Raw genomic sequence first — 16,985 nt, 5'->3', positions numbered from 1 at the left:
AGTACAGGCTTCCCCTGCTAGGTGAGGGTCCTAAGAGCCCATCTGTATCAGTGTACCAGCTGGCGTTGTTTTGAGAGGCTACATTTGGCTTCAGTGAATTTTTTTGAAGACTCTTCCAATGCCCTTGCCCATTTCATGATGGATGATTCATGAGCACACCTGCCCACACTGTGCTGAGAGTTCAGCAGTTTTTGACCAAAAACAGGAAGACCCCCCAACCCACCTTCCCTATTCACCCAATCTCACCCTGAAAGATATTTTTGGTTTCCCCAAATGAAAAAAAGTCCTTAAAGGGAAATGTTTTGTTGATGTGGAAGAGGTGAAACAAAAAACGGTAGAAGCACTAAAAAGGCATCAAAATTGACAAATTAAACAACTGTTTTGTTTTTAAGATTTTATTTATTTATTTTTAGAGAGGGAAGGGAGGGAGAAAGAGAGAGAGAAAGAAACATCAATGTGAGGCTGCTGGGGGCTGTGGCCTGCAACCCAGACATGTGCCCTGACTGGGAATCGAACCTGCGACACTTTGGTTCGCAGCCCACGCTCAATCCACTGAGCTACACCAGCCAGGGCTAAAAAAACTGTTTTAACTGTCTTGATAGGTATATTGCATCAAATGGAGAGTACTTTGAAGTTTAAAATGTAAGAATAAATACACAATTTTTTATAAATAAATTCTGTTTTGGGGGGTCCCCCTCAAATATTCATTAAATAAGTACTTATTATGAGCCTGCTAGGTGTCACTGACCTTACTGACTCTAATCCTAACCTTAACCATCACCCTAACCCTGACTTTGACAAAGCAGTGCTAGGGACAACAAGGAACGAATGACAAAACAAGGGCCCTACTTTCAAGCAAAGCAAGGGGAAGAAAACTGCCATTTGCCACGGGCCCCTTCTGTGTGCCAAGCCTAAACTAGATGTGTCTTACAGGTCTTGGCATGCATCCTCGTTACCACTGTGTTTGGTGGGAGCTTCACGGAAGTTTGTCAGCAAGCACGCACAGCTCTCCCACTGGGGGGAATTCTGGGGTTCATTCTTTGTGGGGTGGAATCCCCTGCATAATTTCCAAGGGTCAGTATTTTTCCTCAAGCCCCCTCCTTCCTTCTCTGCTAGTCCACAGTTTCACTCCCACAGTTCCACTCCCTCCAAAGGGTCACATTGAAGACGCATGTGAATGAGAAACAATAACCCCTCTGCATCAGGAATCCGTTTGTACAATGCTGGGCCCTTGATTTATCACCTAAGTCATTTACTGGTTCCTGGGCTTCATGACTACATGGTTTCCGCCCCTGATTGTCTAGGTTATTGTTCTCCAGGGAATCACAAATGCTTAGCTCTGCATCTGAAACATGACGGCTGGCTTTCCCTGAACCCCCCACACAGATGCCTTTCATAGGGTTTCCAGGAGCCCCTCTAGCCCCTCAGCCCCATCAAAACTGTGCTGGCACAGACCTGTCTAGTCCAGCAATGGCATGGTTCAAGGAAGTGAACCACCTTCAAAATGTGGATCAGCTGATGGCTAAGTAATGCCAGAATTAAGCTTCTGATGTCAAAGTTGTGCAGATGATAGAACCAGGCAGATGTCTGAGGGAGAGAAACACCCAGACTGAAGGAACTGAACAGGACAACCATCTCTAGAATACAATAGAGACCCCCCACCACCAATTTTAGGTTTTGAATTCAAGGTCCCTGCTACTGACAGTCTTTTACTCATCTCTTTGAATAGTTTCCATGGTCTTAAGTGCTTTGGCTTTTCCACCACATCTCTTGGTGTAATTTGGTCACGAAAGCATACTTGACTATCGTCCTCAGGTAGACATATATGAGCAGTATTGACTTGTATAAAACTGAATGCAAATGACTAAGGGAGCAAGCCCAGGATTCCCACAGCACCTCCACTGTCCTGCACATCCACGGTCACCATTGCTGCCTTGGCCAGCCAAACCCCAGATTTGAGGCAATTGCCACCTGCATTTCCCATCTGCATCAACCTTCACAATTGGAATGCTGAGAGAGCCTTAGGGAAAGCAGGTTTGATGCACAGGTGACCACTGCCCACAATCATTACATCTGCCTGACCCCTCATCTCCTTGCAACTTTCTTTCATTGTCCTATTCTAATCCAGTCCTTAGCCCATCCTTCAGATCTACCTTCCTACTGTCCCCTGCACTCCATTACTACTGGCTCCTCTGCTCTGGCCTCCTCATTGTGTCAGTGTATAAAAAGCTCAGGTTCTAGTGCCAGACCATCTGGCTCCAAATTTCTGGCCGTATATCCATTGATAAATTGCCTAAATTCTCTGAGACTAGTTTCCTCATATGTAAAATGGGAATAATAACACTCATTTCAAAGTGCTGTGAGAATTAAGTTAATGCATGCAATATACTTATCACAGTACAATAATGCAGGTTAAAGAAAATAGTAATGACGTACTAGATCATTTCCAGAAGTAGGAAGCATTAAGTGCTTTTTTCCCCACTCCAAATTATGTCTGAAGATTCATCCATGTTGTTGCGTAACACTTCAAAAAAATCACCGAGAACTACACATGACACAATACCATTTTTATAAAGCTCAAAAACAAGCAAAACTAAACAATATACTGTTTACACAAACATGTGGTAAACTATAGCAAAAAATAAAAGAAAGGTAAATACAAAACTCAGAATAGCGGATATTTTGGGGGGATGGAAAGGGGCCTGAGGTGGTAAGGAGTCACAGGTAGCTTGAAGAGCAGAGGTGATGTTCTGCTCCTGAAGCTGGGGGTGGGATCTCAGATGTTCATTTTATTATTACACTTCATAACTTACATATACATCTCCTCCCTCATATACAGTAAACACTGCAATATATTTATGAGTGTACATACAATAATAATAATTATTGTTGTTATTGTTAAACAGACTTCAGGAGGCAGACAAGCAAGTACTGAGTGCCTGGGTGCTACAAAGAGATTGCTAGATGAGTTCTTCACAACACACCTGTGAGATGGACATACTTTTCACAAATTAAAAGAACACTGGACTAAAAAATATTGAGTAACATGACCAAGGTCTCACCCTGTGCCAAATACGTTCTATTTGTCCCTCCAAACCCATTCTCCATCTTCTTCCCTCTACTTGATGCCCTGGGAGGCTGACCCTCACAGACTCAGTCACTTGGATTCACTTGCATTCAGTCAATGACAGACAGTGAAAGGCGGTCAGAGGATGGGACAGTGAAATGAGAGTATCAGTCCCCATCACAGAATCACCATGAGTAGCTGTACCTCTCTACCAAAGGCCACAACACCTGTCAGCTCCCTCTCTGGATTCTAGGCACCGCTCCTCACGTAGTTCCGTCAGGCCCAGAAGCAGTACTGTCTCCCCTCTCTGCTGTTTCCAGACTTGGGATAACTTGGTAATTCAAACTTTGTTGATTCCCCCGTTCCCTGCCTGCATCACTGTAGACTGCCCCTTCCTTAAACTCTTCTGCGATTACTCAGGTTGAATGGCCACGTGTTTCCTGACTAGGAAGAGGTGGCACTGTGGTCTGAACCCCCATGTTTTTAGTCCATCTTAACATGCCTCTTTTCCCTTTGCTGTGAGGGTGTGCACAGCTCCAAGGAAGAGGATCGTTAACAACAGTAGTTCCTGTTGTGATTTTATGTTCCTGAACGGCAAAGTAAAACACTATTTGCTCTTTGGGGCTTGTGTTCTACACAGCTAATAATGGGGACATTTAACTGATACTGCTCAGAAATTTGTATAGGATGTAGGAACTGTAATAGAAATGATAAACCCTCTGTACATAAGCAGAAAAATAAATTAAAAACAGATATTAAAAGGTATAGGTTTTAGGCCAATGTTCTCATCGGTCCTGTTTTCTGAACTTCCCATCACTGTTTCCTTCATCCTCCTTTAACTGATGATCCCAGAGCAAAGGTCAGGACACCAGCAACACATCTCAACAGGTCCGTATGACAAACACAACACATTCAGTGAGGACAGGCTGGATAGCTTGGGCTCTTTCGTGCTGAATATAGTGGAAGAAACCCTTATAGTTTTTACCTCCTCACCCTTTAACTGTCTTTCTGGCTCTCTCTGCTTATTTATACTTCTCTGGTGATTCTGCACAAAGATAGTGCTCGCTCTAAGCCCAATTTATCTCTGGCTAAAGTCAGAAGAAAAAGTAAATGCTACTAAATAATTAACTGTGAATATTGGCACCTTGGTTTGATTGGCTTTGTGGAATATCCCATCTTAGTTGCTCATCATCTTTCTTTACCAATATGATACCTGCATTCCTTGCTGGAACACTTAGTATCTCAGCCATGTTGTTAAGAGCAGCATTAAGTGGCAGGTACACCAAGGAGCTAACAGTTGGTGCCCTCAGGAGCAGCAGAAAGATGATCATGACAAAGCAAGATAACAATGATGATGAAAAGGAGGAATTCAGTGCAATAAAACTAACCCAGAATTTCTTTACTAGATACTTAGAAATTTCTATTTCAAGTATATGGTCAACCCCCAATAATCACTGTGGGTGGATTATCTACACTGACGAGCTCTGCTGGCACAACTGTTTATCCTTCAGCTAGATTTTCCACCCTGTGTCTTAATTTCTAGGGGCATTCATCAGCTACTATATCAGTATTTTCTTTCCATTTCTTTCATGTGCAAGCAACCACAAGCAGACAGCAGGCTAGAAAAGCAAAAAAGCTAGAGAAGTGTAGGATTGATGACAGTCAGAAAGGTAACATGAAAACTCACCAAGATCCCTATCCAGGCCCCAGCTCATCATGGGCATTTGATAAATATTTGTTGAACTGAGTGAAAAGAGTTGTTAGGAAGTTGAATTAGGAGACTTTTAAGGCATCTTCCTAACCTGGTACTCTATAATTCCTCAACACAAAATGATAGAAAGTTTGAAGAAGACCCAGGAGGTATATGCTCAAGTTTATCAGGATCAAGAAAGGGAAGTTGGAAATGACTCAGCTCAGGCTGAGACAGCTCACAAGGGAGTAACTAAGATTGATCCAACCTGTCATACCTAGGATGATCCCTCATCCCACGAGATGCCCCCAAATTCCCACCCAGAGTCCAAGGGGACTAGAAAGCAGTTTTCTTAGGATGTAAGATGTAGACAAGATCTGAAGTTAAAATTCTAGGCCTTAACTTAGAGCCTGAGAAAGGGAGTGTATGTTAGTGGAGTGGTAATATTCTGTTTTGAGGTCCTAGATGATATGCTGTATGTTTTTTTCCAGTGTTACAGAAACACACAATGCAGAGCAGGAAAACTTCTTAGAAATAACCTAATCCAACCTCCATCCCAGTGGAGGAATTCTCCTTACAGCATCCCTAACAGAAAGTCATCCACCCTCCAGTGAGGACAGCAAGTTCACTGTCTCCAGAGGCAGCAGCATTGTTGCTGGACAGCTCCCGCGTGGGCAGGTCCTCTCTTCACTTCAGAGTCCTGATCTTTAACTTCTACCCACGGAGACCATGCCTCTTCCCTGATCTTTGGGGCACCTCTCCTGCCTCTTCCATTTTTTACTTCTCCCAGAAAACTTCCTTCAATCCTTCAACCGCAGAGCTCCGTGTTGCCAAGTTGAAAGCAGTGGTCCACACATGGCCTGGCTTTCACAGAGGATAGTGGGACTATTTTTTTCCTATTTATTTTTAAATTATCACCACCATCTGTTTAATCATCTATTCTAGAATGGTGCCCCAAAATGGCCACCAAAATATCTGGTTCCTTAGAGCTCTGGATCCTCTTTCATTACTTACTGGTCCTTATTTGCTTGTCTTCTGCTGGCTGGTTCATCTCCTATGCTACCAGAACAGTCATATATTATACTGCCCTTTACAACCACTCACCTGGCACTGGGTAGGGGAATACCCTGGTTTTCCCTAACTTTTTCAAAATATCTCTTCCTTCCCACCATGGATCCTCAATCTGCCTGGCATATACAGACGCCAAATTAAAGAATGAATAAATATATGAATAAATGAAAGTCAAATGTCGCCTACTGGTGATTACACCAGTCTGTAGAGCACATTCCACCATCACAGGGTCCTGTTTTCTCAGTCTTCTGGGCCATGACCCAGCATAGATCATTTCTTCCCAGAAGTAGCATCCACCTAATCTAGTTTCCTTTCTTTCCTAAAGCTACAGCTAAGGAGACAAGTTACAAACACTATCTGACTTGCTCAGTTCTTCAGGTTCCCTCCCCATACTTCAGTCTTTACAACAGTTCTGTTCCAGATTCTGTTCCCAACAGTTGTCACATGTGAACTTGTAGCCAGCAGAATTAGGAAGTCACGAAGTGGGCACGACTCATTGGTAAGCTCTACAGCCTGCCACGCACTCACACTCCTGGTGAACACGAGCCCCTGCAGGAGGGAGGCAGCAAGCATCTCAGAACAATTCTTCCCACTGAAAGTGGCAACAGGACTCTTGTCTCCCACCTGCTGGAACCTGTGAAGAACCTTCTCTGTTCTCACAAGATACAACACTTGTGACTACCCTGTGGGAAGCAGAGAGCCTCCAACTAGCATATTACTTCAGTGAGAATGTGCTGTTTCTCCTTTTTCATGCCCTTCCTCTCAGTCCTTCTTGGGTTTCATCCCCTTTACCCAACAGAAGACTTTTCCTAATCTTTAATTTCTTCCAATCTGCTTTATTCCATCTCCGTTTAACAAGTCAGAATAAAGAAAAGTGTTCTTCCAACTCTTTTCCCTTCCATTCTAAAGAAAAGATGAGCATGCATTAGCTGCAGAGATGTGATAAACATACTAGAAAGAAAAAAAATGTACCCTTTGGATCCCCAGGGATCCCAATTTCTTCTGGCTCTAAAAGAGCTGAGAGTCCATTATGGGTCCCCATGAAAACTTTTCTTGTAAATTGATTTAGAAAATGCCTGTTTTTATGCCTGTTAGTGTACTAGGGAAAGGGGCTTTTAAAACTGCTTAGTCCCTAGATGGCTAAATTGCTCAATTATCTAGATCAATCATGGGTTATTTAGTTCATCTCCTTACACCCAAGACAGATAGGAACATTTCTTCTGAATAAAGACCTACACAAAAAAGTCTTGCATTCTCTTTTTCAGTTCAAAAAGCCTTATGTACAAAGTTGAGAAGTTCTTCTTTGAATATTACCCAAATTCCTTTTGTTGGAGCTTAAGACCCTTTGTCTTTTTTCTGGTCCCCGGTGGATATCATAAAGAAAAAAAAATAGACATTATTTGATATCTATTTGTTCGCAGCCTTCTGTTTGGAGCTTTTCAGGGCTCCTCATTCTATTTAACATCCTTCCAAGCATTTGATGACTGCTCTTAAATCCCCCTTATCACCTGCCTACCACCATCCACCAACCCCTATACATCTGTCTCCCCTGTAACTTCCAAATGTAGTGCTTGCCTCACCCGGCACCGGCTTCAAGAACTTAATCAGCGCATTCAAGAATTATCCAGGTTGTCCAGCAAAGAGAGTCCTGAATATATAGCTGCTCTCCATAATCTATTAGCACTCCTAGAGAACGCACAGACATGAAGATGAAGATTCTGAAAGCCCCAGGAACTACTTCTTATTTGCCACAACAAACACTTGCCAGGCCCCAGCCCCATTAAGAGACAGGAAACAGAGCTGTCACCTCTACCAGGATGGCCCTGGGGCATCAGTCAGGAGGGTTGAGTTCTGAGCCAAACTCTGTCACTGCCACCCAGTTAGCAACTCTCTTCCCATACCGACCCTGTTTCCTAAGCAGGCCACAACGCATATTTGCCTAGGTCACTTTTCAGTGCTCTCACATTCTGTGATTCTCGGATTAGGCAAAGACTTCTTTTTTCCCTCCTTAAAAGATTATATACATATTTCCTGTCATTGGTATGTCTACCTCCACCGAACTCTATGGCCAGCATCATGTAGAAACACTCCGAAACCAGTGTTTCTCAACCTTTTTATTTTATTATCATCACCTCTTACCCACAAAAGACTTTTCTATAATTTTTTCCTTAATCATCCACACACTGAAATTTTAATACTACAAACATCCTATATTTCTGTTTATATACTATAGCACACTGTTTATATACTATATATCTGTTTATATACCATATGTAGAGCTATGATTAATGCGTAAAACAGCAAGTTTTCGTTTTGTTTTGTTTTGTTTTGTTTTGTTTTGTTTTGTTTTGTTTCTTTTGCTGCCCCCAAGAAACAGTTGCCATCCCCTTAGCTGGCATTGTTACCTCCATTGAACATAACCTAGACTGAGCTGCAGGTTGCCTCTTGAATGATAGAAGTAGTGTTATTTGACCCAAACTCTACAAGCCACAAACATATTCACAAGCCACAGGTTTTAAAAATAATCCATTACACAAGCCAGGGTGTAATCAGACAGAGTTCCCATTTGCCCAAAGCAAAGAGCAGCTCCCCAGGCCTCGACCCCAGGCCACACTCATCAGTTCCAGGCCCTCTCCTGGTCCTCTCAGCTGGGACCTTCACCTCCGCCCACAGTTCCCACTTCCAGCTCCCACTCCATTCATATGAATCCCAGAAGTAACAATGGGAATGATGGGAATGATGGAAATGAGGTGAACAATGGCTGACCATATTCCAGGAATAATTAGAATCCACTACAAGGGCAGAAACAACCCTGGCCTCTGGCATCGATGGAGACTCATTCTAACTCCCCTGCTTCAGCCCAGATCCCCTCCCCCATTACTTGCAGGACATGCTCCTTAACCTTACCTTGGCACACTGGCCAAATAGGTCACAAGTTTCCGTAGGTCTTCCTGTCTTATTCTGTCATGATTGCTGCGAGCAGGGAAGGTCAGGATGGGTCCACCTCGTTTATCACGGCCCCCTGCAGGGAGGGAGAGAAATGAGTATAAGAAAACCAGTCAGAAAGTGTACTGCAGAGGAAAAAGAATTCCATCTAAGTGCTGGATGAAACAGGCAGGAATATGGTGCCCAGAGAAATCTGGTCACTGCTTAACACAGGGACAGGGGGTTTTGGATGCAGATAACATGGGTGACCTTGGGCAAGTCTTTTGACTTCTTTGATACCTCATCTGCAAAATGCAAAAGAAAATAAAAATGATCACATTACTGGGTTGCTGCAAAGATGTATGATGACACATGGGGAAGCACCTTGAAAAGTAGGCTCTTCACAAATGTAAAATGATAATGAAGGTAGTATTCTTTTTTTAATCCTCACCCAGATATGCTTATTGACTTTAAAGAGAAAGGAAGGGGGAAAAGGAGAGAAACATCAATCAGTTGCCTCCTGTATTATGCCTCAACCAGGAACTGAATCCACAACATTTTTGCATAAGAAACAACACTCCAACCAACTGACCCACCCAGCCAGGCTGATATAACTACTATTAATCAGAAAACAAGCCATTGTAATTGCTATGGTGTTTGTAAATTTAACCTCCAATTCATTTCTCTTTGCATGGCTCTGTGACATGGGAGTACTCAGGTTAACTGACTACCATGGTGAGAGGCCTTAAGGGCATCTTTGCTGGGAGGTTCTTACATTCATAGAAAAGACGTCAAGTTTTATTTTTTAAATTATATTTTATTGATTATGCTGTTACAGTTGTCCCAATTTTCAACCCTCTGCCTCTCTCCACCCTGCACTCCCACTCTCTCAGGCAATCCCCACTCCATTGTCCATGTCCATGAATCATGTATGTATGTTCTTTGGTTACTTGTTCCCTATGCTGTACTTTATATACCCATGAATATTCTGTAACTATCAATTTGTACTTCTTAATTCCCCCACATTTTTGCTCATCCTCCTGACCTCCCTCCCATCTGGCAACCATCAAAACATTCTCTGTATCTGTGATTCTGTTTCTGTTCTGCTTGTTTATTTTGGGTGTTTTTTTTTTTTTTGACTCAGTTGTTGATAGATATGTATTTATTGCCATTTTATTGTTCATGTTTTTGATCTTCCTCTTCTTCTTCTTAAAGAAGACCTCTTAATATTTCATATAATACTGGTTTGGTCACAATGAACTCCTTTAGCTTCTTCTTGTCTGGGAAGTTCTTTATCTGTCCTTCGATTCTAAATGATAGCTTTGCAGGGTAATCTTGGTTGTAGGTCCTTGCTTTCTCATAACTTTGAATATTTCTTGCCAAATCCTTCTAGCCTGCAAAGTTTCTTTTGAGAAATCAGCTGATGGTCTTATGGGGTATCCCTTATAGGTAACTAACTGCTTTTTTCTTGTTGTTTTCAAGAGTCTCTCTATTTCTTTAGCCTTTGACATTTTAATTGTGATGTATCTTCATGTGGGCCTCTTTGGGTTCATCTTGTTTGGGACTCTCTGTGCTTTCTGAACTTGCACGTCTATTTCCTTCACCAAGTTAAGGAAGTTTTTTGTCATGATTTTTTCAAATAAATTTCCAACTTCTTGCTCTCTCTCCTCTCTTTCCAGTAACCCCATGGTGTGGCTGTTAGTATACTTAAAGTTGCCCCAGAGGCTCTATATAGTATCCCCATTTTTTAAATTTTTTTCTTGCTGTTCTGATTCGTTGTTTTGGGTTTTTTTTTTGTTTTGCCTTGTTTTGTTTTGTTTTTGTTTTTTGCTTCCTTATGTTCCAAATCGATGATGTGATTCCCTGAAAATTTTTCTGTTTTAATTAGTGTATCCTTCATTTCTGACTGGATCTTTTTGATGCTGTTGAGGTCCTCACTAAGTTCCTTGAGCATCCTTATAACCAGTGTTTTGAACTCAGCATCTAGTAGCTTGCTGGTCTCCATTTTGTTTACTTCTTTTTCTGGAGTTTTTATGTGTTCTTTCATTTGGGCCATGTTTCTTTGTCTCCTGATTGTATTACATAGAGCTGCTACATCTCACAGGCTTGGTAGAGTGGACTAATGCAGTAGATGTCCTGTACGGTCTAGAGACACAGCCTCCCCTATTACCCAAACTGGGTACTTGAGGTATGCCCACCATGTGGGCTGTGTACACCCTTCTGTTATAGTTGATCCTTTATTGCTGTTGGCATGTCCAAGGTAAGCCACCACCTGTGTTCTGTCCATGGTCACACAGTATAAAATACAAAGCGATCTGCAAATGGCTGCTACTTATGCTGGGCGTGGAGGTGCCCAGGCGAGGTCAAGCTGTGAACCAAAGCCAGCTGCTGCTAGTGTCAGGCCTGGGGAAACTTAGCAAGAGGTGCAGGCTTGCTGAAGCCAGATGTTGATTGTTTGAGAGAATTTAGGAAAATCTAAAGCATGGGCCAAGACAAGACATTCATATGGAAAAGTTACTGGAAACACCTTGGGTGGGTCCAAAAGGTGGGTGGGTCTGGGTCTCAGGGAATCACCAGTGTGGGGCAAACAGTGTGACCCAGGTTGATGGTATCTCAGATATGGCACCCACCTGTCAGCTCTGTAGCTCTGTTGGGGGAGAGCTCAGAAAAGGAACAGCAGCCTCTGTCAGCATGTCTCTCTGGGAGAAAGCTGTCCCCCAGCTCTCATCCTGATGCCATACAATTGAGTTCCTCCCTGTATGTTTCTGGTGCCTTTCAATCTGCTGCCCCCACACTGGAGCTCAGAGGGAGTGAATCTGAGTAAGTTTATGCATGAGCCCTTTAAGAGGAATTTTCAGGGAGTCAAGCAGCTTCTGTCTTCCATAGCCTCAATCCCCACTGAGCCAGAAGTTATGGCAACTTCTCTTCCTGGCACCAGAACTCTAGGCTAGGGACCTCATGTGGGGCTGATACCCCTTATTAGGGGTCTTATATTCCCAAGATATCCCTCCCGATTTTTATCTGCCACAAGTGGGTGTGGGACCATCCCTTGCCACATTTCCACACTTCCTTCCAGTCTTGATGTGGCTTCTTCTTTAATTCTGTAGTTGTAGAACTTTCATTCAGCTCAATTTCTGACCATTGTGAATAATGGTTGTTCTATAGTTTAGTTGTAATTTTTATTTTGATGTGGTTGTGAAAGGAGGCCAGCTTTGTTTACCTGTGCCACCATCTTGACTGGAAGTATTGAGTCTGTTGTTTAATGAAGGGGTCCCCAACCCCTAGGCTATGAGGGTTAAACAACAGAAACTGTACTGGCCCATGGCCTGTTAGGAACTAGGCCACATAGCAGAAGGCAAGCAAGGGAAGTTTCATATGTATTTACATCTGCGTCCCATCACTGGCATTACCGCCTGAGCACCACCTCCTGTCCTACCCTACTCCCCTGCCCTCCTTGTCCATGGAAAAATCGTCTTCCATGAAACTGGTCCCTGGTGTCAAAAAGATTGGGGACTGCTGGCTTAACATGTAGGTTGCTGGGGTTGGCTCTCAAAGGCTCCCATTTAGTAGATCTTGGTTAGAGCCTCAGAATCAGCACTCCAAGCAGTCTGCAGATCAAACTTTGAGAAATATCAACTTCCAAAATAATGGAGGATAATTCTCCAAAAGCTGGATGAAATAAAAGAGTGTGTTGATCCTTCCTTGCCCCATAGGCCTTCAGAAACCTACCTTCAATTGATGCCACTCCACACTAAGTGTTTTCTACACAGCCAAGGATCCACCCCTGCCTGCCTGCCTGAGACGTGACCTGTATTATAGCTCCTGCTGGAGGAGCACATGAATCTTGATCAGCAATAAGGATACTCAAGGTCTTAATCACTACAAATGCACTGTACACACTATGATTACAAATGTTTTCTAAATATCACATTTTGAAAAGCTAGAAGGAGTACACTAAAATGATGAACATTGCTGTTATTAGAAGTCTGGGATTTAACATGACTGCCTTTTCTTTCCTTTCTTTCCCAAACTTCTTATTTATTAATGGGTCCTACAATTAGGAAGCAGGACCAAGTTTCTCAGAAGAATTAGATGGGGATGAAGCTGAGGTGCAATAGCCATGACCTTACAGGCACTGACTACGACACAAAGAAAACCCATGTTGTAATCACAGACTCCCCATATCCCACATGCTCACTGGGCAGCCATCTCACATCCTCCAGAGTGGGGACCACAAGGAAATCTGATGCAAGAGGGAGGGAAGGTTAGCATTGTCATCCTCAATGCTCAAAAAGAAGCTTAAAGCTTAGCCGTTGGAAAAAGGATCTCTATCTACCAAGGAAAGGTAGATAGAGCCTCCAAGAAACCCCACCCAGGTGTGAGTTCATGAATAATGTTTCCATGTAATTGTAGGGTCTTGAAGTCATACAGACAGAGGGGAGGATCAACAAATAAAACCAAATCCATTCCAGAATAGTTGAAGAGGAAATAAGGAGGCTACAAGGAGAAAAGGATCAAACAAGATCAGGGCCACTGAGAGACTTGCTCTGATGAAAAAAATGTTTCAGCACTACCACACTCCCCCACTTTCCCTCCAGCCCCACACCAGGGCAGACTTGTGTAGATACACCACAGAGTTGAATCCAGGCCCCTAGCTACAGACTTTCCATACCATGGACCCTGGTTCTTTGAACAAATAACCATTCTCAACTCAACACCTTGGAAATTGCCCCCATCTCCCAACTGCCTTCCACTTAAAGAAAAGGAAGCAGAAGAATTGAAGGGAAGGCTTCCTGAAGGCTGGGAGGCTCTCTCATACTCTTGGCCTTTCCCTCCAGCTTTACCACACCCTAATGATTTTCACTCAAGTGCTTTTAACCACAGCTGTTGCCTTTCTTGCTGACTTTCCATGGGCACTTGAAGAGTAGAGCCACGGGAACAAGGGGAGCCAAGGCTCATCTGATTGGCAAAGGCTAACTAAGGAGTTTGGAAGCTGTTGACAGTGTCCTTCCTGAGCCAGAACCAGTTCTGTCCTTGATGACAGAACTTTCACAAAATCATGGCTGGGGAAGGCAGCAGATGTCAGGGGAGAGGGAGTGAGAGGAGAAAGCCCGCTCAATTCCCTTCCTTCAGGAAATATGGACAGGGAGTCAAGAGGGGGCAGCGGAATTAGGCCCAATATTTTTCACAAAGGAGAAGACCTTACAATATTGCAGGAAGAAGAGGAGGAACAAGCATAGAGGAAGAGAATCATTATGCTAGAAAGAGTGGGGCAAGGATGGGGTAAGGCCTTAGAAAATGTACAAGAGGAGGCGTCCTGCCACTTTCTCCGTGGGAGTCAACTAGAACTCAGTGAGGGAGGGGAAACAGACATGGTAAATTATAAAATGAAGGGAAGTCAGCCTGCATGGCAAACACAGCTCTTTAGGTGAAATATGAGATGAGGTCAACTGTCAAGTGCCAGGGTAGGCTTGAGGTGCTGGAAGGAAGGTGGACTGGGCTACCATTAGTGAGTATCCCAGAGAACGAAGAACAGGACTATGTATGAGATGGGCATAAGGGAAGGCAGCAGGGTATTGGGGCATAGTGAGGGCTCTGTTGAAAGGTCTGGCTGTGGTGTCCATGCCAGGTACTAACTTGAGTGAAGGCAGAATAGAGCTAATGCCTGGAGTAAGTGGAATAGACTCACTGAGGGCAGGAAATATCCTGCTGGATTATGAGTTCCCAGAAAAGTAGAATGGCATATGTTTTGTTCATCTGATATCCATATTCTCCCAACTGATAGGGCATTATCAGAAAGGATCAAAGGTAAAACCCTAAGGCCACAGACAGACATATCAAAGGTTAAGGTCTCAGATGTACATGGCCATGGTAGGGACGTGGAGGATTTTGCTGTCAAGAAGGCTGAGAAGAGCCCCAGCTGTTGTAGGTCAGTGGATTGAGTGCAAGCCTATGAACAAAAGGGTCGCCAGTTTGATTCCCAGTTGGTTTGATTCCCAGTAGGGGCATATGCCTGGGTTTCGGGCCAGGTCCCCTGTGGGGGTCACATGAGAGGAAACCACACATTGATGTTTCTCTCTCTCTCCCTCCCTTCCCCTTTCTCTAAAAATAAATAAATAAAATCTTTAAAAAAAGAAGAAGAAGGCTGAGAAGACACAAAGCTATAGAATTTGATCAATAACTGACATGGGTGCTGAAGTTACAGAGGGGGATAAGCAGAGATGAAAAATGAGAACCCCCTGCTGAAGTCCATGTGCATTATGGAAATGGGTCCCACAGAGTGGGAGCCAAAAGTGGGTAAGTTGTGAAAAGGTGATAGAAACAGTGGCAGGACCTTTCAAAGCACCATTTCCTTGCTCACCAAATACCTGCTGTTTGTGTACTCATGCAAGGTTTTGGGGATAGAAGCTATAGGATAGGGATGTAGAGAATAAAGAGGGAGGGGGTGGCTTGATGTTCTAGAAATGACACTGATCCTTTTCTACAGAAACAGGGCAAGTTGGGCCTGTGGCAGGGCCAAAGGCAGGGAAAGTTAAGGCTTCCCTGATTGTGGTAGAAAATGGCTCTTATACTTTTCAGGGGGAGTCAGGCTCCAGTTAGGGCAAGCAGATTAGGGTAGTTTGGGGGGAAGACAAGAAAAATACATCTAAAGGGTCACACCAAAGTTCAGTCCATATAACTTTAGTTCCCCAAGATTGTAACAGATAATGTGATATTTTTAAGAGGATAAGATTATTCTGTAGTTTGGGAAATGTTCTCATGTGCTTGAGGGATATGCAATTTAATGAACATGGTAGATCTCAAAGAGGGGGCCTATAATATGTATAATTTCCCAAACTTATCTGAGAGTAAAACCCCTTTTCCTGTTTTTGTTTTTTTATTCTCACCTAAGGACATTTTTTTCATTGCTTTTTAGAGAGAAAGGAAAGAAGAGAGAAACATCAATGTGAGAGAGAAGCATCAATTGGTTGCCTCCCATGTGCACCCAGACTGGGGATCGTTGTCTCCTGCACCAGGGATCAAATCTGCAAACGAGGTATGTGCCCTGACGAGGAATCGAACACACAACCCTTTGACTATGGGACAACAGTCCAACCAGCTGAGTCACACTGGCCAGGGCTCCTTTTTCTTTCTTTTTTTAAAATTAATTCTTTATTTTTTTCCATTACCATTTAGTCCCCTTATACTCCCACCCCTGGCAATCACCACACTGTTGTCATGTCCTTTTCTTTTCTGAGGATCATCTCATGGGATTGTTGTGCCATGGAACACACACTGAGAGACACAGGTCTAGAGTACAGAAGACTGTGCCACAGCAGCATGGAGTTTCCCTGGGAACAATGTCCTCATTGTTGTTATTATCTCCCACAGCAATGTTGGTGGGAGACAAGGTGGCAGAAAGGGACATCAGGAAGTGGCCAAAAGGAGGGTGTGTGTACACACAAAGATAACAGTAGTGCAATGGGCCCTGCACGAGAAGGTTGTATAAAAGGGACAATGGGTACGGTGAGTGGGAGACATGATACACAAAGGAAGCCAGAGAGAGAGCAAAGGGGGAGGCTGTGAATGACAGAGCAGGATGGGGCCTGGCTGGAACGACAAAGGCTCCATGTGACACAGTCACAGATCCCATCACACAGGCGTGCACACGCCCACATGCAGAAGCAGCTGGGCTGCACTGGATTATACCAAACATGTGTTCCCATGGCAGCGCAGCATTCCTGTACCCTGGCCACACCAGGGGCACCAGCACAGGAGGGTGGGCACAACCAACAGTTTTTTTCTCTGCTCACCACCTTCCTGCAGTGCTTTTTTCTCAGAAAGGAATGCAACGGCTACACTGCGTCATTTAATTCTGGGTTTCTTTATTTTGTCTTATTTTTGTATTTTGTCTTCTAAAAGCTCAGGATACAAGGAGCTTTTTTGGTTTGTTTTTTGTTTTTGTTTTTTAAATGCAGGCAGTCATCTCCCTGGTGCCCTCAGCATCCTTCCCAGGCACAGAAAAACAATGTTCCCTAAGCCCACGCAAAGATGAATAAGACTTACCCCAGTCTGCCTGGACAACGTGGGTACACGGTCGTGAGCTGCACACTCCCAGCCTCCTTGGTCCTGCTCTGGGAAGCATCTACCTGTTTCATGCCTAACAGCCTTCCTGGCACCTTGCTTCTGGGTGCTCCATTAGGACAACTCCCTATACTTGGGAAGCTCTTCTCTAGGGCTGGCTGGGCCCTG

At 43.7% G+C, this 16,985-nt stretch overlaps 1 protein-coding gene across 11 annotated transcripts in view; it reads right to left on the bottom strand.

Moving 5' to 3' along the window:
* Window positions 1–16,985, bottom strand: part of KALRN (kalirin RhoGEF kinase) — a 701,923-nt gene that overhangs the window by 466,675 nt on the left and 218,263 nt on the right. For all 11 annotated transcript variants that reach the window (XM_036018207.1, XM_036018206.1, XM_028504792.2 and 8 more), the window contains exon 3: window positions 8,736–8,850. In XM_036018207.1, coding sequence (XP_035874100.1) covers window positions 8,736–8,850 — 115 coding nt within the window. The remainder of the gene's footprint in view (window positions 1–8,735; window positions 8,851–16,985) is intronic.

This window comes from Phyllostomus discolor, chromosome 2 (assembly GCF_004126475.2).
Source record: "Phyllostomus discolor isolate MPI-MPIP mPhyDis1 chromosome 2, mPhyDis1.pri.v3, whole genome shotgun sequence".
Classification (NCBI taxonomy): Eukaryota; Metazoa; Chordata; class Mammalia; order Chiroptera; family Phyllostomidae; genus Phyllostomus; species Phyllostomus discolor.
This window is presented reverse-complemented; position numbering and strand designations above follow the sequence as displayed.